The sequence below is a fragment of the Eretmochelys imbricata genome, chromosome 13 (genome assembly GCF_965152235.1).
Source record: "Eretmochelys imbricata isolate rEreImb1 chromosome 13, rEreImb1.hap1, whole genome shotgun sequence".
NCBI classification, from domain to species: domain Eukaryota; kingdom Metazoa; phylum Chordata; order Testudines; family Cheloniidae; genus Eretmochelys; species Eretmochelys imbricata.
The window spans coordinates 4,479,142-4,506,231 of NC_135584.1; the positions used below are offsets into that span (position 1 = coordinate 4,479,142).

General features: G+C 43.0%; 1 protein-coding gene and 1 long non-coding RNA gene across 5 annotated transcripts in view; one reads left to right on the forward strand and one right to left on the reverse strand.

Annotated features, from left to right (window-relative positions):
• TPD52L2 (TPD52 like 2) lies at positions 1–23,665 on the forward strand. Of its 4 annotated transcripts, none has more exons than XM_077832405.1 (8): positions 1–162; positions 1,552–1,697; positions 2,955–3,103; positions 4,690–4,749; positions 6,078–6,137; positions 12,313–12,414; positions 21,469–21,517; positions 21,834–23,665. In XM_077832405.1, the coding sequence occupies exons 1-8, from the start codon at positions 144–146 to the stop codon at positions 21,924–21,926; spliced, it is 678 nt and encodes a 225-aa protein (XP_077688531.1). In that variant the 5' UTR covers positions 1–143; the 3' UTR covers positions 21,927–23,665. The 4 variants fall into 4 exon arrangements, with proteins under 4 accessions (XP_077688531.1, XP_077688534.1, XP_077688532.1 ...); XM_077832406.1 differs by having other exon boundaries at positions 4–162; positions 1,579–1,697; XM_077832407.1 differs by lacking the exon at positions 6,078–6,137 and having other exon boundaries at positions 4–162.
• Positions 23,402–27,090, reverse strand: part of LOC144273714 (uncharacterized) — an 11,138-nt gene continuing 7,449 nt past the window's right edge. The window contains exon 4 of the long non-coding RNA XR_013347783.1: positions 23,402–27,072. This is a non-coding gene — a long non-coding RNA (uncharacterized LOC144273714). The remainder of the gene's footprint in view (positions 27,073–27,090) is intronic.

Genomic DNA, 27,090 nt, shown 5'->3' on the forward strand with positions numbered 1-27,090 from the left:
CGTGGCGTAGCTGATGACGTGCTGGGCCCGCGCCTCCCCGGAAGCGGGCGGCTGAGGGGTCGCGCGGCGGGTTGCGTGCTGGGTGGCGGCGGCGGCGCAGCTCCGCTCCCCTTCTGCAGCCGCTCAGCGGGCCCGGGCCCGAGATGGAGAGCGCGAGCCAGGGTACTGCGCCGGGGCCGCCGCGCCCTGAGGGGAGGGGCGCCCGTTGGGGCAGGAGGACGGGGGCTCGCGGGCTCTGGGGGGGCCGGCTGCAGCTGGGGCGCCCCTGGCTGAGCTGAGGCGGCGCCTGCTCTCAGGGTTGTAGCGGCTCGGCCGGGTCTCGGTGGGTGAGGGGGACGGGGGGGGGTGCCATGCCGCCGCCTCCCCTCCCCTGCCCGGGTCGGGGTGCCTGGGCGCTGGCTGCTGAGGCCCGGCCTGGCTCCCTACCTGCCGCCCGGGGCGGGGCTGAGTGAGGAAGGGCTGGACGCTCCTGTTCCTGTCGCGGGCGCGTATGAGGGCTGCTCCGCCTGCAGCACGCTGCGCCGGTAACCTGGCAGGCACAGTCGTGGTCCCGCTGGAGATGAGCCCCCGCCCCGGGCAGTAATGATCGGGGGAGAAGGCCTCCCCTGGGGAAGCCCATCCCCCTGCCTGGCTGAGTGAGGGGGTGTCTGATATTACCCTGATTATGTTGTCTGGCATTAGGCAGAAACCCAAGAGATACTATCTAGAAGATACTAGACCGGAAGAATCACGGCTGAACTCTCTGTGGAAGAAGAAATGTCTTAACTTCTACGATTTCTCATATATTAGAAAACTCACCTGGAGCTGGAGCCACCCCTATTTTTAATAGACTGAGAAATGGAGGATGAGGCTATAAACAAATGTATTTGCAATTATAGGAATGAGGGCGTCTGACTCCATTCTTTGTAGTAATTATGGTTTGATTCTGTCAGTCTGTAGATGCCATGCTGCTCTAGAGAGCACGCTTGCTGGAATGGCTTCAAAGGTTTCTTGCCTCTGCAATGCTAACAGTATCAGCTGCAGTGTAGTGCATGTAGGTCACTAAACCGCTAGTTGAGGTCGTGACGCTTGTTAATTAAATGGAAGCTGAATTGTTGCCTTCCCTTATACACATTCCGTAAATGAGAGATATGCTTCAAGCTACTTCAGGGGACGTATTGGCACAGATATTCCCTGCAGGACCGGCTCTCTCTGATGTGTTATAGGTTCCGATGGATTGCCCAGTTTATAATTAACTTCTGATCCAGATCTTATCACTCCTGTGTAGAGAGATACAACTTGTTTACCCTGCCTTGTGTATTAGCAATGCATGTGCTCAGTGATTATTAATGTGTTACTTTAGGCCAAGGAGCTGTTAAAATATTTTTGACAAGTAAATTTTTCTTCTGATACTTCTGAAAGATGCTAAGTCTTTTATTAGATGAGAAGTTTCTCTTCCTCTTTTTCTCCCCTGGACTCCATCTGTATGTACTCTGGACACATCTGCTTGCATAACATGCTTTGCTTGCTAGCAGCTTATTTTTTCCACATTCTGCTTCTTGTCTGTGACAGATATCAACCTTAACTCTCCCAACAAAGGTCTGTTGTCGGATACCATGACAGACGTACCCGTGGATAGTACTGCTCGTGCAAGGACCTCTGCACCAGAGGGGCTGACTGAAGCTGAGGAAGAGGAGTTAAGATCTGAGCTTGCCAAGGTAAAATGGTGCTACCATTTCTGTTTAGATTGTGCCTCTATATCTGAGAGAAGTAAAAGAGACAAGTGGTAATTCTATCTGCTGTAAGAAAGCTTAAGGGACACTTCAGCGATGGTGTAATGTTAATCTCTCCTCTGGAATCTAAATCCATCATTTCACTGCTGAAGAATAAAATTAATTGCTAACTTTGTAGACTTTAACAATATGCTTTATTTCATGTTCTCCCTTCTGGTTTTGCTACAGCACTTAGCACCTTTATCAGAGTTTTCCTGACATCAAAGTTACAAGGAAAATGGTTTTCCCCAAACTGAGGCTAAACAAAAAGCCATTTAACGTCAAGCTCCATTCAGAGTGAGAAAACAGGTGGAGTGTGGGGGAGAAACTACCCTTGAATTATGAGGACATGGAGTTCCTTTTAATGTTCCTTCCCATTATAGGCAATGGCTTTGGATCTAAAAGCTTTTAAGATATTGCGGGTTTGCAAATTTACACTCAAATGTGAATGGCCAAATAATGGAGGTGACCTCTTTAAATGTCAGTCTATAACTTGCACCTGAAACAAAACAGGAAGTGAGAGCTACAGCTGTTTTCTTGTAGTTTCTGAACTCACTGTAGAAACCTAGTCTGATTGTTTGACTTGAACACAATTTCAATAATGCAAAGTAGTCCAGAGGTACTGAGTTGTGGCTTGTTAAGATTTGTTTCCTTCTGCCACTACTTATTTTCTGACGCTTACAGTTCTGATGCCAAACAGGATTGAAACCAGAAAATAAACCACAGAAAAAGATGGATCTTAGTTTCTTAATAAAAACAAAGAAACAGAATTATAAAAACAAACCATTTTCCCTGTATGCAGGATTCTGCAGTTTTTCAGGTCTGTTAATAGAATCTACTGTTAACTGATGATCCAGCCCTAGAAAAGGCTTCTGTTACTTTTTTGTGACATTAAGTGGCCCAGTAGGGTTATTTTTCTGGAAATTTTCCTAACTTAACCTCCAATTTTTTTTACCAGTGGCATACTTAAGTTAAACTGTCTAAAATTTTAAAATCAAATTTAATTGGTGTCTGTGGAATTTAGATTTCTTCTCACATTTTTGTTAGCAGAGTTTCAGTATATAAATATATCAGATTTATATTGAGCGAGCTGTGAAAAATTATTGCCTATTTTTCCATGTTTAACCACTTAATTAAAAGTTGTGATCAAACTGAATTTCTGTAACACTAAGGCATGCTTCTAACTGGGAACCTGTCCTGTAGGTGGAAGAGGAAATTGGTACCTTACGTCAGGTATTGGCTGCCAAAGAGAGGCACTGTGGAGAGCTGAAGAGAAAACTGGGTTTGACCACTTTTGATGGGCTGAAGCAGAACCTGTCAAAGAGCTGGCATGATGTCCAAGTCTCCAATGCGTAGGTGTTCCCTGTGCCAAAGATTTCAAACATATATATGTATATAACTCTCTGTAAAAAGCAGTTCCTTCCCAGTGAGGTTCCTCTGTGACTTTCTTAGTGGAGAGAGGGTAAAGAAACTCACAATATTTGCTTGTCATAGTAAAATGTGACTGCCAAGCAAAAAGTACCAGAAATCTATCACTTGTGATTATCTGGGAAATGATTTGGGTAAAGCATTTTCTAATGAGTGCATGTCATAGTTCAGAGGCGTGAACATTTGGAATGGTCCTGGAGTCAGTATTTTCTTTTTAAACGTTGAAATGCTAACTATTATTCAGTATTTGTAATGTAAACCAGTATGTTGGCTCAATGGGGATCTGTGTTCCATTGGTTAAGCTTAATGTTCTTAATTTCATATTTTAGCGGGGATTGGAATTGGTTTTATAGTGCATATGGCCTAGTGCATGTAATGCTCAGTAGAGCTCACCTGATGACGCACAGAGGTGAAGAGAAACAAACTGTAATTGAGCTCTAAATCTCATTGCTACAGCTGCCCCATTTATTTTATCCTAAATGGAATATCACTCCTGTGAGCTCAGGTGAATCATTCCGTAATAGTTTTGCTGTTAAAGAACTTGCAGAGATCTCTCCTTTTTTAAACAGAACAGTCTAATCTCTTTACATTTTTATACCTCTTGGAGAGCGTCTCCTGCCGACATAGCGCTGTCTGCACCATCACTTTTGCTGGTTGAATTTATGTTGGTCAGGGTGGGTTTTTTTGCTTTTTTTCACATCCCTGACCAACAAAAGTGATAGTGTAGACAAAGCCTCACTGTTCAGAGGGAAGGGCACAAGGCATTTCTAATACGTAGAAAACCACAGTTTACTCAATCCCTGCTTCAGGTCACCAATTTTTGAGCCCTATAGCTAGGGCCCCTACCAAATTCACGCTCCATTTTGGTCAATTTCACGGTCAGAGGATTTTAAAAATCGTAAATTTAATGATTTGAGCTATTTAAATATGAAATTTCATGGTGCTGTAATTGTAGGCGTCCTGACCCAAAAAGGAGTTTTGGGAGGCTGCAAAGTCATGAATTTAGTAGGGCCCTACTTACAGCAAACTGCATCCAGGAACAGAATATAGTGAGGCACCTAAACTTCATGAAAAGATGTGAGGTCATGGTTTAGACAGCCTAATGAGTCATTCCAGACTGTCGTATCCCTGACTGGCACTACTAGTGTTGAGACTGAGATTTTTTCCTATGTCTGGCAGTACGAAGCACATGCAAACGAGGTGAGTTAAGAGCACCACCATTGACTGCCATTAGGAGTATGATCAAGAGGGAAAGGAGGCGTTGCAACCAGAGGAACCCTATCCAATATAAGTGTTCTCATGTTGACTATAACTAGAATCTGAACTGACTGATAATGCCATCATGTGGGGAAGGACTTTCTTGCTCTACATCTTGCTCCCCATTTCTTCTCCCCTCAGTCTCTGATCATTGGCTGGTTTCAACATGTCACTTAAATCTCAAAAGTGATAACTTATCCTTATGAAAATGTTCCCACTTTAAAATATGATTAATCAGATTTTTTGTTTCTAGTTATACGAAAACATCTGAGAAACTTGGGGAATGGAATGAGAAAGTGACACAGTCTGAACTGTGAGTTCCTCTGGTCATCAGCACCACCTACTTGCTCCTCACGCTATTCTCCAATTTGTACTGCTTCTTGTTCTTTTAGGCATTAAGGGGTTGATTGTATGCTTGGGGCACAGTGAAGTCCTGTTCAAGGCTCTTGCTTATTAACAATGTACCTGACTTTCAACGGCTGCAGAGATGATGGAAGCAAAAGATATTGCTGTCATCTCTTTAGCTGTCTGTTGCCATAGCTGAAGTAAAATTCCAGTCAGTTACCAGGACACACTTTACATAAAATGAAGTATGAAATGTTAAGAATTACTGTTGCCTGTCAGCTAGCCCTTGTTAGGCCAAGTGTGAATGAAGTCCCATGCCGTATCAGAGTGAACATTGCATTTCCTGTTTTAAAGTTAATCTGTACTTTCTCCCCTTCACTCCATAAAAATCATAGCAAACACTTTGGGGACGAGCTGACTGACTCCATTCTTCTGGCCACAAAGGTAGACAAGATAATTGGATGTGTTCAGTCCTAGGCGGAATGAGGGCCAAACAAACTTGGGCATGTATGTGTCAGCTACTGGTAGCTGCTACCATGTTCGTGTGACTTTGACAGTTTACAAATATGGGCCTTTTGTTAATCTGTTGGATGCGAGTATAGGTTAGAATGCTGTGAATTTTAGTTGGTGTGGTGTGGTAGAAATTCAATTACTAGCAGACAGTAGTTCTTACAATGCATTTCTAGTTACTTGGTCATCTGTCTTAGGCATTCACTGATCGTAGTTCTAAAATAATGTAGGTTATGCCATGTAGTAGAACTTCTAGCGATTGAGATCTTGTAAGTTTTTGGATTTATGTAATTTCCTGTTAAAGATGAGGAAATGGAGATGAAAGTTACATGACTTGCACAGGGTCATGCAAGGCAGTATCAGACTGGAAATAGAACTCAAATTCCTGGTTCCTATGCTCTGTGCTATACCATGCTGCAGTGTAGCTGCTATATAGTGCGTGGAGGGGAGGGAGTGATTCCCCATAGGAGGCAAAGTGGCAGACCGTACAACTTTGAACTGGCCTGATAACGTCTGTACTCCTAGCTTAAATCTGTGCAATTTCTTTGCCATCAACAGTTATCTGAATAAAGAGGAAACCTGGGCTTGGATGTTTGCCCACATCTAAAAGAACAAAGTGTTTTATAATTCTTTCCTCTAATAGCCATTCCCTCCCCCAGTCTATCACATGGGAATAGCACTTGTTTCCTTAAACATCTAGAGGCATTAGTTATGTGGAAGGTCCAGGAAGGAGAGCATCTGTCTTGAAAGCTTTGGCACCTTTTCTAATTTCCGTTGTATTTGTAGATATCTTTCAGCCAGCAGCACACTGGAGGACTGGAATGAAAAATTAACCCAATCAGAAGCGTGAGTGTTTTAACCTTTAGTGTAAACCACCTTTCAAAAAAGCACATTGTCACTAACTCTCTGCTCCAAGCTAACAATTTTCTGCTTTGACTAGTCCCATAAAGTACTACCGACAAAACCCTTTTATGTTTACCCAATAAATCGGAGGTGGGCAAACTACGGCCTACGGGCCCCTCCCCTGCAGCCTCAGCTCACTGCGCTGCTGGCCCAATGCTCTGGGCGGCAGGGCAGCAAGCTCCTGGGGCAGCGTAGCTGCAGAGCCCGGCCTGACCGGGTGCTCTGAGCTGCATGGTGCCATGGCTGTCTCCAGCTGGGCGGCTTGGCTGTAGCGCCACCAGCCACTGGTGCTCGGGGGGGTTGGATAGAGGGCAAGGGAGTTCGGGGTGGGGGGGCGGGGGTGGATAGGGGGCAGGGCGGTCAGAGGGTCGGGAACGGGGGTTGAATGGGGGCGGGGCCCCGGGGGGGGCAGTCAGGAATGAGAGGAGGGGTTGGATGGGGTAGTGGGAGGCAGTCAGGGGCAGGAGGTCCGTGGGCAGTCAAGGGACAGGGAGTGGTGGATGGGGCAGGAGTCCTGGGCGTGGGCCATCAGGGAACAGGGGGGTTGATGGGGTAGGAGTCCCGGGGGGGCCATCAGGAGGCGAAAAGGGGGGGGGCTTGGATAGGGGTCGGGGGGCCGGGCCACGCCTGGCTGTTTGGGGAGTCACAGCCTCCCCAAACCGGCCCTCCATACAATTTTGGAAACCGGATGTGGCCCTCAGGCCAAAAAGTTTGCCCGCCCCTGCAATCAATACACATTTCATATTCAAGTCACTGATGTAAATCCAACTGTGGTCAGTAGTGACATCTTTACCCTCCAACATCTGTCTGCTGACCTGGGAGAAATGAGTTGATACATTCCAATTTTTGGTGGACGGGATCCATATCACTCTGACCATCTTCAGAGTTGGCACTGGGTTTGTCAGTCTGACCTGACAAGCCATGGATTGAAGAGACAGACTGAGCTATCGAATACCTAGACATGGTGAGGGGTAGTAATGGGTGGTTGTGATGCAGCATGCACTTTTTCCTATTTGGTGTCTGATCTCAGAATCAATATGGCTTCAGTTTCCAAGGCATTCAGTACACCATTTTAAGAGCATCGAGTAAATGTTAAAAGCTTACGAACCCCAGAGCTATTGTATTCTGTTTGTCAATCTCAGATAGCCCTTTAATCACTCTTCTGATGTTAAGCAATCCCTTCTTTGGGTTGAGGTTCCTCCTTTCCATGCTAATTTTAGGGTGTTAACAGTACTGCAGTAAAATCTGGGTCTAACCTGTGAGCTTAACTCATATCTAAGCAAATTGTTACATCTCACTCCTCAGGAATCCTAGTAACTACTGTCTTCTAAAGATAAACTTTGCTTAGCTTGCATAATAGCCTTGCTGCCTGTCATAGTATGGCCAAAATTGCCTGCTTGCACAGTAGCTTGACTGTGGGAGTTCTTACATAATTTGTTTCCTTGGTTGGAGCTGAATATTAAATTAGACTACTTTTTATTTTTTTCTGCTTAGCTGACTGAAGTTTTCTCTGGAGTAAATGCTACCAATATAATATAAAAATTATCCGGAGCCCTCAAACTGCTTATTACATTTTTAATGCAATCTCCATTTGTAATAGACTGTAGCTGAGTAGATTATGAGAGGTAGGTAGGATCTCCTTAATTTTCCAGTTTTGCTTAGATAAAGGCAGATGTAGGTCATGGGTCACTTGTAGCTGAACTCCCTTCTGTACTTCGTGGTATGGAATTCAGTTTCTTTTCTGGTAACTTGAATTATATTAACTGCCAGTGTGTGTGTCAGCGTAAAGGTGGCTTCCTGTCATGGGAGCAAATGGAAGATTTTTTTCATTGTGTAATACAGTGTGGACTGTGTGTGGGGGCGAGAAACATCAGAACTTATCAGAGTGTGGGGTTCTACTTTCCAAGTAGACTGTCCACTTGTATTACAAAATGAGAGTAAACCCTGGCTGTTCTGTTACTTGGTGATATTGAGCACTGTTCTTTAAATGCTAGTTATGACCTAAGTCAGTGAATAACTTTCCCTGGTAGCATTTAATCAGAGTTCAGTCCATGGGTGTGTTCTCCTAGAATAAGAAACTTCCTGTTAGATCTGTTTCCTTGCAGTCATTGATAATAAATGGCAGAAAACGGCAGTAGGAAGCCTGCCTATGTAGCTTGTTCAAGAGCTGTTTGTTTACACCTAAAATAGTTTTTGTATGCCAGTCTTCCTGCTTGGATTGGCACTGCAAAGAATGTTATCTGGCAGTTGGAATGCTAGCAAGCTAGACAATGTTGTTGTCGTGTTGGTCACAGTATATTAGAGAGAGAAGGTGACTGAGGTAATATTTTTTTTATAGGACTCTCTACTGTTGGTGAGAGACAAGTTTTTGCTTGTCTCTCTCTCCAGCAGAAGTTAGTCCAATTAAAAATATTACCTCATCTGCCTTGTCTCACTCTAGCAAGCTAAACACAAATTTAAAATAAAGTGGGAAGGGATGAAAAGTGATATTCCTAGGGCATTCTGGGAAACAAGTGCAGAATTCCCATTTCCTCAATCTAGGATTAAATAAATGCCAGTAGTCAGATTCAAGAAATACAAGGTTGTTTTTCCTGCCAGGTTTCTTGGGACTCTTCTGCTGTACCACTGCGTGAGCTGCTAGGCAGCATAACTTACAAGCTTCCTGACTGAATTGAAAACAAAGACCTAACCTATGACACTTATAGCACTTTCGAAGAGAAATCCTTTGTGCATTGTTGAGAGGCTTCTCTTAGCTTCCAGTCCTCGATGCAGAGCGTGGTTTGCCATCTAATCAAAGCATGCAATGTGGAGAGAGGGTAGAAGCTGGTGCTCTTGTCTAATGTGTACATGAGGTGGGTGGGGGAGATTGCAGAATCATTTAGTCAGATGAGAGAACTGTCAGTGGCAGCTGTAGACGTTCTGTGATTTCTGCTTTCTCTTTCACACTGGTAGCTGGATGGGAGCAAGCAAGGGGGAGGTGATGCTAGTGGGAGAGGGGAGGATTTTATGGGTCTAGATGTAAGCCTTCGCTGTGTTGAAGGGATTTGTCCAAGAGGTATGCAGTTCAAAAGTGCTCTTACATCCTTGATACTCCTGGATACCTATCTGACATATGCAAAACTACCTCCCTTCAGCAGCATATAGCATCAATTTGCAAGTCTGTTTTCAGGATCCATACCTCACTACAGTAGTTCATGCTTTTGGCTTGCAGATAGCAATAATCTGATGTGTTCTCCCTTTTAAGACCATTTGCATTCTGCACTAGCTGTAACTTGCTGCTGCCTAGCAGGGTCAGTTGCACAGAACATATTGGACCAGTTCTTCAATAGTTCTTGCTTTCTGGTCACTTCCAGGTACAATAAAATTTTTACTTTGAAGTCCTATATAGGTTGAGTCCTGGCTCTTTGAGAGACCTACCTCTCTTTTTGCCTTTGACCTCAGCTGTTAAGAATATCAAGGGCTCTCAAGGTAGTAGTTCCCATATTTAAATAACTGATTGGGGTGGGGAAGGGGGATGACAGTGTACTTATTAAAGGGCCTGCCCTCTCTTCTAGGAATTGCTCCCCTCTCTGCTGATCTGACAGTGCCTGACTTTGACCTGTTTATAGTAAAGTGCAAGGCCATCTTTCTCTGGCTTGTGTGAAGTGGGGTGGGGTGTAACTGGGCACATCTACCCTTTGAGCAGGGCTTGTAACTCCCAGCTTGTGACATACCCGTACTAGCTCTGATAATTTTAGCGCACTAGCTTGAAGAGTGTAGCTGCAGCAGGAGGGGCCAGCTGCCCTGAATGTGTGCCTAGCTTCTTGGACACGCCCATACTCGGGATGGGTAGCCCCTTGCACCTCTGTGGTTACGCTCTATTTTTAGTGCTTGAGCTTGTTCAGCGCTAGCACGGGTATTAGGCCCCCAGATAAAGTGTAGACGTGCCCTTATTTAAGTGAGGATGGAGTTGTCCCTACTGGAGGCAGTCTACTGAAGTCGTTTGTTAAGCTTTATTATGACTAGAGGGTTAATGGTAAAAATGTTCCTGTTCCTAATTACACTCTGTTTACTCTTGCATTTCTGTCAGCTGGGACAATGGAAACTAATGATGCCTCTCTAACTTTTGTTAATTGGATCTACTTTCAGATTCCTAATGCTGCAGTGTTGGAAACCCAAACATTGCAGCATTACTTTAAAAAAGGAAGATTACATCTTAAACATGTGGAATGCTCCCAGTGCTCTCAATTTCATAAAAATGAAATATGGGGCCAATTTAAGTTTGTATAATATTGCATATGTGTCCACTGCCATAGTACTGGTCTTCATTAATATGTGCAATCTGCTGTCCCAACCTGTATTGGAGCCTAAGGCCTCTCAATTTATGGGCATTACTGGAATCCAAAAATTAATGTGTGGTGTGATTCATTTCTTGTCACGGTTCTGTTGGATAGCACTACTGAACAGCGTGACAGCCTGCTCAGGGGAGATGCCCAGTACCCAGGAGGGATGGGCCTGAATTCCTTGTATTCCAAGGGAGTTTTGACTCTGCAGGTCAGGTGTAAATTCATTAGCTGCAACAATGCCCAAAAGCCTGTGTTAAAGCTAACAGCATTCAATACATATCTCTCTCCCTTAAATCATATAATTACCACCACTTCTTACAAAACAAATTGTGTTGTGGAGAAGGATCATGAGTGAAGCTGGAAGACTTGGATGTTAGACATCCAATGTCCCGCGGATTTTATGTCTTTGTTGACTGAATTTGGGGGGCATGAATTTGGCAAATGACTAGATTACACAATATGAATAGTCATTTTTGTTGGGACTGGGGGTGAAGAAGTAAAGCTGGTTCATTACTGAGCTTTGTGAAGTACTAGGCATGTGCAGTAACTAGTGTAGTTGAGTCAAGAGGCCTGTTCATGTTACAGAATGTGGGTTGTTGGGCTTAAAAAAGCATAGTTTAAGAGGACTTCTTGGAATCTGGCTCAAAGTGCCACTGTGTTCTCACTCCCACACTCCCATCTGGAGAGTGAGAGAGAGAAATAACTGTCAGCCTAAATTGTCTACTTGAACTTGTTGCTTCTTGCTTTGGTATTTGAGGGTTGAGAGAGTTGTGGGTGACTCTTACACGTCCTGTTCCAAAATACTCTAGCACAGTTGAGAAGGATGTAATGTAAGAAGGATGAAATTCTCTATGAAAGAAGGATAACTTCAGGCTTAAATATTCAGGAGCCAGAAAACCCAGATTTAATTTACCTCCAATTTAATATTCTCTTGTTGGTGTATGTAGCTGACTTTTTTTCTCTCTCTCACGAGTTGAAGTTGTTGTAGATCTAGATGCTAATTGCCAACCCAAGAGTAACTTGGATAGGATGCAGTTGTGCAAGTGGCTTAGCATGTATTTGTTCACCTGTGGTCCCAGAGCATGGCTTGATATAGGAAGGCTCTGAAGTGCCTCTTCTCTTGACCCCTCTTATGAACTTTTCAAATATGTGTAAAATCAAACTGATGTAAAGCTGTCCAAGACTTCTCATTTACCTGTGGTTAAAGGTAACTGACTGGAAACTTTTCTAGCTATTGGTTCTAAGCTGCAATTGCAAAGGTGATGCTCATTCTTGCAATTCTTATCTATTTTGTAACATGTCGGTATTACCATTTTCTTCTTCCATACTGAATTCTGCAACAAAAATGCTTTCTCTTCACTCAGGGCTGAAAGTTTATTTATGAGAACAATTTACTTAATACTGAAGGGGGCAGTTTTTTCCCTTAAAAGGAGAAAAGGAAGAATGGGGAGCTATAAGCACTTTAAAAAATCCCAAACTGGAAATTTCGAAATGTTCACTGAAATATCCGATGTTAATCAGATTTAATGGTTAGAGAGAAACTAAAATATCAACATCGTAAAAAATATAGAGTAACTATGAAGAAATAAATTAAATCTACTTGCATTTTCTTGCTAAGATTCAAAGCCGTAAGTACATATGAGACCAGAAGAGTAGCTTTCAGCCATGTCAGTGCAACTTGCTAACCTAGTGCCCCGCTCTCTTTGCCTCGGCATCTTTTCCAAAATGCTGGCAGGTGCTGCTCGTAATATTTCCCCCACTAACCTTCAGTTGTTCAACTTCTTTCTGCTTAGTTATAAGAAGACTCAGGAAACCCTGTCCCAGGCAGGACAGAAGACTTCAGCTGCCCTTTCCAATGTGGGCTCTGTTATCAGCCGTAAACTTGGTGACATGAGGTAAGAGCTCTGTTCCACTTTCGCTATAGCACTGGAGTCCAGGATTCACACAACGTTGAGGTTTAAAAATCTGGAATGCATGCCTAGTTTTTTTCCATTTTCAGTTCTGTGCACTGCAGTTAATGGCAAAATTAATCTGATACAGCTGTTCCCTGTGACCCAGTATATATCGCTCAGGGTTTAATACATATTTTTCTAAGCTATTTCTGGTCAGAGCTTCATTCTCAGGAATCCTTTCTTTATCGCTTTCCCCAGCAGTGTTCTGAGAGGTCTGTCTTTGGTAACACTTATCGCTTTAATTTTCAGCAGTTCCCAGAACATTTAAATATCTGATTCTCTTGTTCCACAAACTGATAAAATATTGTAGTCTCCCCCATACCGGGAAGAAGTACCATATTGTTCCATTGCAGCTCATTCATCCTCTTCGAATAGTGGTGTTGAAAAGATTTGAGGGGAGACCTTTCTGTTCTTCTGCAGGAAAATGGAACTCCATTTTCTCACTTCTTATGCTGGCGTTAAAATAGAGTCTAGCTCTTTGGCTCCATCACAGATGTAGAGAACCTCAAGATGGAGAAAAGTGGACGAAAATAATATGCGTCAGTTCTCTGATGTATGGAAAATTAAAATTCCTTGCTGATGGGCACAACTACGTAGCACAGTGGGGAATGGGTATTGGGAGTAGGGGGGGTTTAATAAGGGAAGTGACTCAGTCCAGATGTTTGTTACTAATATGGACTAGAACTTTTCCTTTCCATGTTCAGTAACTACAGAGGTTTATAAACCCACTAATTTAATGAAAGGGAACAGGAGGAATTGTTTAAAGATCTAGAATTAATGTCACTTACCCAAAATTCTCACATCTTTAGATGAAAAAGCTAATATTAGATTATTGCATAAGTTTTAGACACTTGTATTAGCTACTGTACCAGGAAGGCTGCTAATGTCTCACCGTGTAGCCGAGGAGGTAGCTCCCTGGGACAGCAGAAGGTGGCTTTAGAAACTATGGATAAGCCAGTGTTACATATTAGCCATTGGAGCACAAAACCAATTGTATTTCAGTTGTCTTTCACTTAGATATGGGGGATATTTAACCTCATAAATATCTCTAATGACTTGAGGTTGCTATAAACAATGAAATAATGCAAGTTAGGAAATGAGGCATTCCCAGGCATTCATGTGCGATCAACTCAGGATTTCAGTAAGTGCCATCTAGTATTGGTTTGACCTGATTTTGAGGGCAGGAAGTATCAGTTAATAAAACACCTATCTCAAAGGGATACTGACAAAGTAATTTAATTTCTTTATGAATTCCTTCAACTGAGCTATGAAACTCTGGTGATTCACTTTCTGCTGAATCTTTTCTAACATTTCACTTGGCTTGGATGGCTAAACTAGTCAGTTTCTAGTTCTCTTGTACTAGCCCATTGCTTTTTTGCATTCGTAGCTATGCAAAGGGAAGTTCCAAGTTAACAGTCTTCACTGAACTAAGAGAATTCCTAGGTAACTTAAGTTGACAATATCTCTAACTCAGATGCATCAAAGAGGTACTGTTCAAATCTGTATAAGGTTTAGCCTTCCCTTCAGGTTCAAGGTCAGCTTAGAACTAGGGTTCAGACTGGTTTTAAAAAAAACTCTTTAGATTTTAGCCACACTTTAACTGAAAAATTATCTGTTTGGCTTTAGGTGCAGTGCTTGCTCTGATTTAAGTGCCCATATTGCACCCATCAGTATGGTGTCTAACAGGGAAACCAAACCATAAGGGCAGATTTGAGTCAGTGGTTCAAGTGGAAATAATTCAAAGGTCTTCAGATGAACAACTGCAGTTTTAGCTCATCTCTAAATATTATTATTGCCTGTGCTTGAGTATTAGTTGCCTCGGTCTTGCAAGGCTGATTACTAAATGTGATCATATTTAGTCCTTGTGGCACCTTAGAGACTAACAAATTTATTTGAGCATAAGCTTTTGTGAGCTACAGCTCACTTCATCGGATGCTGAATGCTGTAGCTCACGAAAGCTTATGCTCAAATAAATTTGTTAGTCTCTAAGGTGTGCCACAAGTACTCCTTTTCTTTTTGTGAATACAGACTAACACGGCTGCTACTCTGAAACCTGTCATATGTAGTCCAGAACCTTCATGCAAAACTAGTATCTAGTAATTGTAGAGTGTAATCCCCTCCGGGGGGGATGGGGGAAAAGAGTCTCGGAATGACTTCAGCCATTGCTCTTAAACTCTGTTACATGTGTATTAGTCCTAAGGGAGTTACATGGTGTGTTTTTTGTAAAGCTGTACTTTGCATACAGGGTCAGTGCAAAAGCATTGTGATCAAAGTGTTTGCACTAAGGTGTTAGAACAGCAGAAACCCACTTACTCCATTCTGTGCCAGAACTGTCTTGCATGGGCCAAACATAATGGGGAAAGATGATGTTAGAAGTCTTCCAGACAGTTAATGACAGTGTACAGAAAAGATTCCTTGTAAAATACAGTATTTAACTTTTTCTCTAGAGTTTTTTTTGCAGGATATCAACTCTTCCCTGGACTCTGCATACACAGCTGCCTAGTTTATTAGAATAACTTTTTTGGTTCAAAAATAAAACTGTCTTTAAACATGACATTTGACAAAATTCAGATTGGGCAGTTGCTTCATCACAGCTCTCATTCTTCACAGAGATTGTCCTTTTCCTCTGTGGCTGGGAGTACCCAGGTGGTAAGCACTTGATGTAATCTCTGATCATAGTACAGAATATTCCAAATTTACTCTCACTGAGTTGTACATGGCATTCCTGGACTAGCAGATATTGGTGCACATCTTCAGTAGCACCCAGCTTGTGTGAATTGGGCAGAGAACTAGTCCAGTTTCTAACCTTTCTAGTGTACATTTGACTCCTCTTTCCTACTAATGACACCGCAATTTGTATAACTCTTTTTTTTTTCTCCCATTTATTTTAATGCTGTAGCAGACTGAAATGGGCAAAATGTGGTTCCTTTTGCCAATGTCATAAGTGCATAATAAATGTGGGGGTCTACCTACCAAACGTGGTAGCTGTGGCAGAAGTGTGTGAATTCTGTCCCCTCCAAGCACAATCCCTTCACAGTCTGATTGGGAACATTTGTGCTACCACGAACCTGGCATGACTAAAGCGTGCACAAATATTATTTGTTCAGCAGTGTGAACTTGTTAGTTCTCTATTTAACTCTGTAACCTTACGTTTCCTAGAGCAATGCCAGTGGCCCCATCAGAAGCCATAGGCTGCGTAGTATGAGTTCAGCAAGAAAAAGTGAATAGAAAAAGGCACACGTTCATTGTAATTTACTTTGAAGAAACTCCTGAATTTCCTGTCTAAACGTGCAGCACTAAGGTTGTGGAAACACCCTACATTAGTGCCATTAGCACTTCCTTCTTGGAAGACAAAGTGGTGGGTCTGTGGGCAGCTTCTCTGTCAGAAATATGTAACATCAGTCAAAGCATTACCAAATAACTCAGCAGGATTTGCTGTGGATTTATGGCCCTATAGTGGAAAACAGATGAAAGTAACCTTTGCTTCTTTCCTGTGAAGATTTAATAACACTTCTTCCAGTCTTCCTCTGTTGTGTGTGTACACCTATATTGCTCTCTGTCTGTACTTCTCTGCTGTCTTCAGGGAAAAAATACGGTCCTGAGACTTTCAACACGGATTCAATTGATTTTTTTTTTTTTTTTTGGAGCAAAGTCTTCAGTAGCAACGTTCCCTTGAAATAGAACTGTAAACTGTTGGTAGTCGAAACGTGATCAGAGATTACAGTGAGTGAGGTTGGTTTCTTGTAGTGAGCAGTTTTCCTCTGAATGGGTGAGATGTTACTTGTTTTCAGTGAATCTCGGTGCTAGCCTTTAACTGTAATTGCTTGTTAGAATTCTCCTGGGGCTTTCTCTCTGATTGTCCCTTCATCCTGCATTTTGTTATAAGAAAAGGATCCAGACATTTATTTTCCCATCTGCTGGAAGGATTGAGGTAACGGAAAGGGACACTGCAGACTGTTTGTCAGCCTTCGTTAACTACTGAAAAATGCTAGAAGGGGGTAATGACAACATAAATGTGCAGAACGCTTGGTCACAATTCCCTTGTATAAAACGTTGCCACTATAGAATCAAAATAACTTGTGTTGGGAGACATCTTCAGTACATCAGTTAGTTGCCATGCATTGCTGGATTGTCTGAAATCTAATAGCTTTAGAATTCATCATGTTCAATAGTTAACCTGTGGTACTTGAAGTTGTCTATGTATAAGAGGACTGATGTTGCTAGTTACTCTATTACATCTTCCCCAGCCGCCTAATCTCTGAGACTAGTCCATATGGGGGCTATCTTAACTAATGGGAATGGGTGTTCTGCAAGTAGTGTACAGCATTGCTATTAAAGCTACAAAAGTCTTAGCCAGTTTAGCTTTCTCTGTTATCTCTGCATTCTCTGTTGATGCAGGTCTCAGGCATTCTTACCTTACAGCATTTTACTGTAGTGTATAATTTCAGTAAACTAATCTTAAGGGAATGCCATCTTCCTCATTAGAGAGGATAATTTTCAGAATGTATATTTTCTAATATACATTTCATTTCAATGTTTGAAGGAGTCTGCTACTGTAACTACTACTACAAGCATACTGATTGTTAAATATTATTTTGAGCTGATTGGCTGCAGGACAGCTCCTGAATTTATGTAATCTGGAGACATTTTATCAAAGAAGGAAAAGGACTACAAAAAGCACAAATAGATCTTCAAAAGTTCCGTTTTAGGTGCTAAATAGGCTGAGCTGTGCTTGTGGTAATACATACGATGTTGGGAGTGGTGCATGTTTGTGTATATTGTCCAAGCTGTTAATCTTTTTACAGGAATGAGTTGTAGAAACTCTGACTTTCAAACATACCAATGTTTTGGCTTTGGCTTTGCCTCTGGCTCTAGCTGTTGAAGAGATGGCCTTAATATATGTCGGGGGCAAAACCACAAAGCATGACTAACTTCTTGGGCTTTGGTGTAATCAGAGCCCCTTGTTCTCCATGGAAAGTTTTTGTCTGAAGTGTGTGGCGAGACTACTTAGTTTCTACTGCACCGACTGCAAAGGATGAAGCTCTGACAGCTACGTTTAAATAATATAAAATGAAAAGAGAAATCAGAGTAGCCGCAGTGGTGTTTCTTTGTAAATTCATTTTACGCCATCTCCATGTTCTCATCATGCCTTAGACTCTTTTGTATTGGCAACATGTAACCATTGTAGAAGCTGTCACGGGCCTGGATAGGATAGTTTAGTCTTGGGGGGTGGAGTAGTTGTGACTTGGCACCCAAGAATGGGTGGAAGGCAGTTTGGGATTGTGGCATAAATTATAGTAAGGATGAGCAGTTCTTGTTATCATGCCCTCACCAGCCATGTCTGCAGACTCAGGAAGAAAACAGTGCCCTGGCTTTCATTTGTTTCCTGTAAGGAGTATTCACAACAGCAAGGCTAGCAAAGCTTTTTAAATGAAAGCTTAGGGTGTGGCCACTGTAGGGGGTAGAGGTGGGTTTTCCATTGTTTGCTAACCCTTGGTAAAATCCAAGTGTTGACAACTTGTGGATTTAAAACCTTTTTTTCTAATGAAGACAAGGCTTGAGTGTGTGAACACAGCTCTGTGGCAGGGGCTAGATTCAGTAGTGCTGGAATATGCAGTGATCTGGCTGTAACTTCTTACTGCAGACAGTACCATTATTGATCTTTGCAAAACTTCATACCTCAGTTCACATAATATAAGATCATAGGGTAAGAAATACGTCTTGGGCAGCTTTTCTTAATCCCTCTTGAGGCAAATTTTGTTGTAGATAGGTGGGCTTTCTGTCTAAGGCATTTGTATGCAAGATTTATGGGCAGCTATGTGGGGCAGTCAGCTGGACACGGGGGCCTAACTAACATTTCACTTTTCTCTCCTGCTGCTGCCGATGGGTTCTTCCAGGGCTCATCCCTTCTCGCATTCCTTTAGGTAAGGTGCTTTCCAGGGGTGCTAAAAGAGGAGGCTTATTTATTTTTTTTGCTAATCTTTCCAGGGGGCACTGCAGACTTAGAGCTGACCTGTGGGGCCATCTGCACTGGTAATGCAGATGGGTTAGGGAACTTGGTTGCAACAGATGCCCCTGGACTGGCTTTACAATGAGATTGCCATTGGTAGAGGGTTGAACATAAATAATTGCAGTGCTGTAATTGAGTCCCTTGACTTGGTCATATTTGTAGTGTAGATGGGGCTGTAGGCAGTTTACAGCAGCTTTATTTGAAAGCTGACAGCTCAGTGCGGTTCCATTCTCAGGCTTGCTGCATACGTCTTGTACTTCTCGCTGCTGTTCCTAAATTCTGGGAATATCCTGCCTCTTAAAATTAAACCCTGAGTAACAGAGTAACTTGGTGCAAGAAAGCCAGTCATAGACCCTGTCAGCTCTTTATTTGTGTGGTGCCTATGCAACATCTCTTCTCTCTCAAATAAAAATAATCTAGTCCTGGATCTTGGGCCAGATGCCTTTTCTGGATATTCTTGGGCATAGTGTGGTGTTTAAAAAGCTTTTCCTAAATTAAACTTTTTTCTGTGGGAGGTTTGGCTCTTTGTACTGACATAAGCAAATCTGTCAGCAGTCGAAGCATAAAGCCTCTAAACACCATTCACTCTGTCCATATCTTGCATTCTTGAGTTAGAGATATTCAGGCTAACTAGTCTATAATTACAAAACTAGTTTGGACTACAGTGTGTCAAAGGGCAGGAGAGAGGGGCTTTTGTGGGTTACTTCTATTGCCTCAGCTATTTGCAGCAGCCTTAATGTTGTTGGGTACAGTACGTGTCTGGAAATTGTGCAAGACCTAACCTCATATGCTCCCAATGTCTGTTTGAATTGTCTAACTCTTCCTTCTCCACTTTTAATGCTTCCGAGTAGCAGTTATTCCATTCGCCATTCGATAAGTATGCCAGCGATGAGGTAACGTACGAAATGTCTATAAAAGTGGGATGAGTGGGAGATGTAGTTAATTCCAACCCACTTCTAGGGCCTTTAAATTCAACTTTCATTTTGTGTATTGGGACTGTTTCCTTCAGTTGACCTCTAATGTGCACTGTGGGGTAATGTCTCCTGCAGCCCCTCTAGTTCAGGGCTTTGAGGCCTGTTGCATAGGTTTATTAGTGGCTATGTTAGACTCTCTCTTAATGAGGAGTCAAGTGAAGTGTTGTAACCCTGCCAAAACTCAAATTGCAATTTTATGGCTTTCAAAGGTCCCTAAAGAGAATTATGATCCTTTTTTTAGAATTTCAATACAGTTGTAACTAGTAGTGCAGATGACATCTCTCTGACCTCCCGCTGTATCCCTGGTTTACAAGCTAATGGTCCAGCATGCCAAAATACCCTGACTTTTGCAGCAGAACAATGTCTTCCTTATGTGGTAAAATCATAAAAGTATAGAGCTGGAAGGGACCTCAAAAGGTCACCTAGTCCATCCCTCTGTGCTAAGACAGGACCAGGTGTATGTACACCATCACTGACAAGTGTTTGCTCACCTGTTAAAAACCCCCAATGCAAGAGATTTCACAACCTCCCCATGTAACCTCTTCCAAAATTTAACTACCTTTATGATCACTAGCTACTGAAGAAATTACAAACTGATTAAAAAGCCTGGTTTCTCTTGACAATAAAATGTTTAATTGGAAGCTCTGGTTTTAACATGTAAGAAAAATGTTCCCTTAGTGCCTCCTTTGCATGAGTTTACTTTTGTTTGGGACAGTATAATTTCCCTGAACAGAAATGTGCTTTTGTGTTTTCATCTTCATAGGAGTTAGCAATACAAATCCTTTCCACTCTTAAGTAATCTCCACAAAGTTGAGAAGCTTAATCCTGTATCTTACAAGTCAAAACTATCCTTTAAAGCTGCTCATTTTCTAGTAAAAACTTTAGCTAAATTTCAGAATTTAGCAGAATCTGGTATAAACTGTAATCTCCATTCCCACACATGGGGATGAATGAACTGTATGATGGGAGTAGAGCTGGGCAAAGAGTGCAGACCCTTTTCACTTGTTCAGGTTCTTAGATGAATTTTGCTTTGGTTGTACTCGCACCTTTTGCATTTCTGGCATACTAAAGCAGGTAAGTTTGTTGCATGGGTGCAAATATTCAAAATGAGTCTTGTATGCAATGTCTAGGAACAGAAACTGAATTCTGTTCTTGTGAATGTTCTTGCTAGAAGAGCTTGTGCACTGCAGTCCATCGCGGGAACAATTCCCCATGATATATGTGCGAAATCATAACTCTTCAATACAGACTACTACTCCTGAGACATTTGTGATCGTTCTGTAAGCAGAAGGGGTACATTTATCAAACAGTGAATTAAAATTATTTGCTTACCTCTAAGGTTCAGTTCTCATACCAAAGGACACAAATCTCTCCCGCTGACATAAGTGACTACTTCTGTCATGTGGTCAGAGAATAGAGTCCCGTGTATTCTTGTTGGGTTATAACTCTCAATGTTCCGTTAATCTCTTTTGCTCCGGAGAAGCCCTTCCTTTTCAGCTTAATAGTAAGTAATGTAGAAAGCTGAAAGACTTTTTTCAAGCCTGTCTAAAATGTTCAGCTTCCCCTTTGGACTAAAAACATGGCTTTCTTACATAAACGAGAAACCACTCCTTTGTCTATGAGGCTTTCCCCTCTTACCTAATCTGTAATCCGTTGACTCATAATGGAACTCAGCCTGTCTTTTAGGTTTTTAGCTTGAGTGGCCTTTATTCAAACAATGGGAAAAATACAATGTGGTATAAATATCTGCCTTCCAGACCTTGCTGTATGCCAAGTATAGCATGTCTAATGCAGTTGGCTAGTTAGAGATAGTGAACCCTAACTTGCAGGAAGATGGCAAGATGACTGGAGTGATAACTGCCTTAGGTGTGTTGTGGGTGGTGGTGCTCTTGCATTTGAATGGCTAAGGAACTTTCACAGGCTTGATATTCTCAGCCTGCTCAATTCAAACTAAAAACCAGTTGCTCCAGTAGCTTACCCCTTTTGACTTTACATTGCCTTTTTTCCTTCAAGGAACTCTACGACCTTCAAGTCATTTGAAGACCGAGTTGGAACCATAAAGGTAACTGTCTGTTCTCCTGTTGCTCAACTCCCATGATAAGCAAATCCCCATGCAAGACAGTCTGTGTGAAACTAGCTTAAAACTGTCAAAGGGGCTCTAGTGCTTACAGAGAACTTCCGGGGTAAATGGCACTTTGGGGCCCCTGTTCTTAAGAGTGTGCAGTCTCTAAGGCTAACAATTGGTAATAGATTATGGGGGGAGAATAACTTTACTGTATGTCAGTACACCCCTTGGAGAAGTGCTAACTGTCTGCACTGAGGACACAAGACCAGTGTCCTTCTCTTGTCATCTTCAACAACTTTTCTTCCTTTTGCAGTCCAAAGTGGTGGGCAGCAGGGAGAACAGCACTGACCCACACTCCCCCACAGGCTCTGGTGACAAGTCCCCCCAGGACAACGCTCCTTTTTAACCCCTCAGTGTGGCTTTTTGCACGGCTGTGCACAACTGCAGGAGCCCCACTAGTTCTTCACAACAGCAACAGCGTGCAAATACAGGAAGGGGGCAGTTCCCATTCTGAAGAGAAGTATCCATACATCCATACACAGACATTGCTGCTGGAGTCAAGTAAAATAAAAATGTTTTGTACACAAATATTTTACACTAAAGTTTGTAGATGAAATGTATCACTGTGCTGTCCTTTTGGGAGAGCAGGTAAAATGGAGTTTACTCAGCCTAGTCCAGAAATAGCATTTCTGGTGCCAAACACGTGCATTTCTCACTCAGTGATAAGCTGTTTGAGTAGGCAAGATTGGGTGGGACGAGCAAATATGGAAGAAGCCAACTGCATGGGAAACACAAATCTTCAATTTCTGGCAGCAGCCCTCTGTTCTAAATTATTTATGAAGAGAAGTAGTTCCCAGTCTCCCATCACTGCTCTCTCCCACTACCATAGAGGAGCAGGGCCTGAGAGGCATTGAAAATCTTCTCTCTCATTAAGATGGGAATGGGGTAAACAGTCATTTTCTCTGGGCTCCCAAAAAGGAAATAACTGCCTAGTTGTTACACTAATGCTCTAGCTTTAACAGAACTAAAATCTTTATTTTTAAATGCAATGAACTTCAAAAATAAAAGCTACGTGAGAGAGCTTTAGCATCATATAGGGAAATAATACCTTGGATGCTGAAGTTGAATCGCAAGCCTTACATCACCTTATGCTTTATTTGTTTATAATCTTTTTATATAGAGAGAAATGTGAGGGTTACAAAGTTGGGGTTGGAGCACTGGAGTTTTGCATCATACAATAGTAGCAGCATGCCTATGTGCCAGTTATTGTGTTCATTTCATTGGTGCACTCTGTTGCCTGAGTGTATAAAACTTGCTTCTCTGTTCTTGGGTGTATGCCTTCATCGTCCTTTAAGGAAGAAGCTCTGAAGGCAGCTAGCAGTGTGGCCAGATTAGAAAAGGACAAAACTCTGTCTCTAGCAATGTGGGCACTGTACTGGAGAATCCTGTCTCTACCCTGCCATTGTGTAGGTGGTTCAGTTTGGAGGGTCCTAAATCTGATGGTACATTCTCTTGGCTAATATCTCCACCCATAATCCTTGTTTACAGTACTTGCAGAGAATCCTGGAGACTAACTTATTGCTCAAGCGTCTGGATGTTTTGCTATTCTGCTGTCCGACACTATCACTCAGGAGCCGTAGAATGAAAGGTTACCCAATGGTGGCCTGATCTTATTCTAGGCAAAGGTGCCTCCGCATAAAAACCTAGAGTGAGCAATTCTGTGCCTTAGAGGCTAAGTGGGACTTACTCAGGTCTTTAGGTTTGCTTACATACATATCAAATTCGTTTCTGTGGTTTGAGTTCCTCTAGGATAAGTTTTTTTTTGCCCTTTAGAGAAGCAAGTTTTGACATTTTAATCTGCTGATCATAAACCTCAATAACCACGCTTGTTCCCCCATTTTGCAGGTGTTTGGGGGAAGCATACTATGAAAAATTAGAAGGCAGATGTGATAGGAAATAGGTGGAGTGTAGAGTGTCATTTACCAGGTTTTATTGTTTGTGGCTGAAATTACCCGCAATGTGGGGAAAACAGTGTCAGTTAAATGGGGGACTGCTGGAGCTTAAATATTGAACTGTTTCTCTCTACAGGTGAATGTTGGGGAAATTTGTCAATAAAGCTTTCCATTGGGAAACAAATTACGTGAATTTTTGGTCCTGAATTTATACTTAGAAATCTAAATGAGTAAGTGCAAAGGTTACGAACCCATCAAGGGCAATATCCAACTAGCAGAGTAATTTTGGGAGGGAGGCCTAAACTGGTGACTTCTGTGTAATGTACGTCATTCTGGCCTCTAGAAGCCTCTGCCTGTGGTATGCTTCAGCTGATGAACTGGTACTTCCAGTCTAGTACTTCCCTATAACAGCCACTAGCAAACATCAGTTGATACATACGGTATGCTCCCATGAACTTTTTGTGCAAAACTGACCAAAGGAGGTAATGGAACTTGCATGCAGCTTCAAAATTGGAGGAGCTGGCCCCTGTCAAGAGGAGAGATTGGAACCAAAAGGAACTTGGTGGAATGAGGGTATGAGCTGACAATTTCGTTTTGCAATGAATCAGCAGAAAAGAGCTCAGTACATCATATCGTCTGAGGCACAGAGCAGAACATACTTTCTACCAAAGCAAAGTAGGTACCAAAGCAGGAAAAACCAGTCTAGTACAGTGGTTCCCAAACGTTAACAGGCCACGAACCCCTTTCACTAAATTGTGAAATCTCATGAACCCCCTCCTAAAAATGAATATTTCCAGGGATTTAAGTTTAAATTTCCTCTGCACTCCGTGGGGCTTCTGCTGCTGGACCCCGTTGACCGCTCCAGTCAACTGAGCTTGGGCTACAGGTCCCGCTGACTGCTGGGGTTCAGGCTGCCAGCCCCAACTGCCCGGCCCTGTTCTCCCTGGGGCTCGGGCTGCCAGCCCCGCGCAGAGCGCTGGGGTTCAGGCGGCTGGCTCCCCCGCTGACGGAGGAGCTCAGGCTGCCAGCCCCAACTGCCTGGCCCCAGTCAGCCGGGGGCTCAGGCTGCCAGTCTTGTGTGGAGCGCTAGGGTTCAGGCAGCTGGCTCCCCCGTGGATGGAGGGGCTCGGGCTGCCAGCACCAACTGCCCTGCTTCGCTCTCCCTGGGGCTCGGGCTGTCTGCCCTGCAACCAGGTCCCACCTGCTGCCTCCAATGCCTGGGGTCCTCTGGCTGCCATGAGTGAAATTTTTCTGGCGAACCCCCTGTAACGTTGTGCGAACCCCAGTTTGGGAACCACTCTTCTCGTACAACTCCCTTGGGAAACCTTGGGCCTAGTTTTGAGAAGGGAAAAGATGCAGGAGCATTGCAGTATGCTAGTGCTGCATTAAAAATAACGTATGTGTAAATGATCAATGCCTGTCTACTTTTCCTGACTACTGTACCCCTTTCAGGAGTCTGATTTCTTGCATACCCCCATGTTTCACCTCACCTGAAAATTATTTGCTTAGAAAATCAGACCTAAAAATACAAAAGTGTCACAGCACCCTGTTACTGGAAAATTGCTGACTTTCTCATTTTCCCGTACGATTATAAAATGAATCAATTGCACTTACATTTTTTCAGTGTCTAGTATGTAGAGCCGTATAAACAAGTCATTGTGGGACATTTTATTTTGTACTGACTTTGCTAGTGCTTTTTATGTAACCTGTTATAAAACTAGGCAAATATCTAGATGAGTTGATGTACCCCCTGGGAGACTTCTGCGTCCCTCTGGTTGAGAGCCACTGCTGTAGGCGATGCTGGCAAGTGGTTAAAAAGCTGTAGGCCAAAAAGTGACTGAGGGGAGTGAGCCCCAGGTTAGTTCTTCAGAAAAGTCAGGTCACTCTCATACCCTTGCAGACTGCCTTCAGTTGTACGTGGGCATTTTTTCATTCCCTCTGGGAATAGTTTAGAAAAGGGCGGGAGGTGTTGTTTTTTAAACTTCCTCTTGTTCTCGCCACTGGAATGAGCCAGAGTAACCAAAGTTAACCTGCTGTGTACCCCACCGCCTAAAAAGCCCCTCATTTTAATTCTTAAACAGCAAGGTCTTGAATGAAAACATTCCGTGCCAGTGGGCTGCTCGGGCTGTGGTGCTGTCATTGCATGGGGAGTGTCAGTTCTTTCCCATCCTAGCCATTGATTCATCATTGCTTCCATCTCATTGATCTGCTTGTATTGGGAATTTATCTCAAATACATCACTCTGCTAGAAATGTATGCGAAAGATTAATTGAACTTGACTGTAAGCTTCCTTCCAGTTATTCCTCCTCAACCTTATTTTTGGCTTCTGTCCCATATTTGAGCTTTGGCGGCAGCAGCAGCAACAATTCTGGAAGCTCTTCAAGCCAGAGAAACTTGGAATATGGAAAAGCAGCAGCTGAAACACTGGCTTAAATTTTTAGCATGATAATCCTGGAAAATAGCTTCTTGGAAACTGTGTTGACAGTTATGTGTGACTAAAGCAGTGCAAGGAAAAGGGAAATTCTGACTCTGTGATTAGTCTGGAACTGCTCCAAAGGCTGCACAACATTTGGAGAAGGATGAATATGGAGTAGACATATGTTTCAGGGAAAGACAGCATAGCTCTGTGACCTCATAGGGAAATATTTTCTCCTTTCAGAGGGCAGCCAGGTGGCTGAACTGGAGACTTCCATTGGCCGACCACAAAAGCTATTTGGTTTTATTCATATTTGCTGCCTCACTTCCAAACATGAGGCCACAGTCTATCATGATCCGGTCATGCAGCTCCCAGTGCCATCCACATGAGTTGTGAGCAACAATCATGGGCATAATATTGTTGAAAGCACTTCACTCCGCAGATGCTGGATTCTTTTGTGGCGTAGAAAAGGTGGGTGGAGGGGAGAGCCAGAGCACCAACTCAGTTTTCAATTTAATTAAACTGTGGCTTGACCAGCTTCACATAGGGTAAAAGAATAAGAACATCAGCCCCATGTTGTCAGATGTGGTTATGACCTGCCCAGGATGGATACACTGGATTTGGGGTTTGATCCTGTCTGTCTGTCACGACTGCTTATATTTGATCGGGTAGTCTGTTGGTACATAATATAGTGCCATCTCCTTTCTCCCAGGGTCAAGCAGATCTTTTCCCATTGCTCTTCAATGTCTCTCTGAATTGGTGGTAATTTGAGGAAATATCGTGTACTCCCTTGTATTTTGGATACTGCAGTAGAAAGAGCCTCTCTGTTGCAGTGGGTGCATGGTCTTATGCATCTCTTTTCAGCTGGTCCCATGAGAGGAGGGCAATGGCTCTCCTCCGTGAACAGGATTTGGCCTATTGGCTCCAGTTCTCCATATCCCCACCTAGCCATGAACTATCAATATATCTTCCTCATCCACGGTCAGGCAGAGAACTTGTCAGTCCCTGGCACATCTCCTTGCAGGCTGAGCACTAAGGGAAGAATGTTTGCTTTTCCACAGCTGTTAACTGAAGGATTACAGTTGAAGACATTTTATGGCAAGGCTGGACTGTCAGGGTGAGGGCAGGAGGCAGGTTCCAAGCAGAAAGTACAGACCCCCAGACAGCTGCTGTAGGTGCTAGCACTGATGGGAGAAGAGATT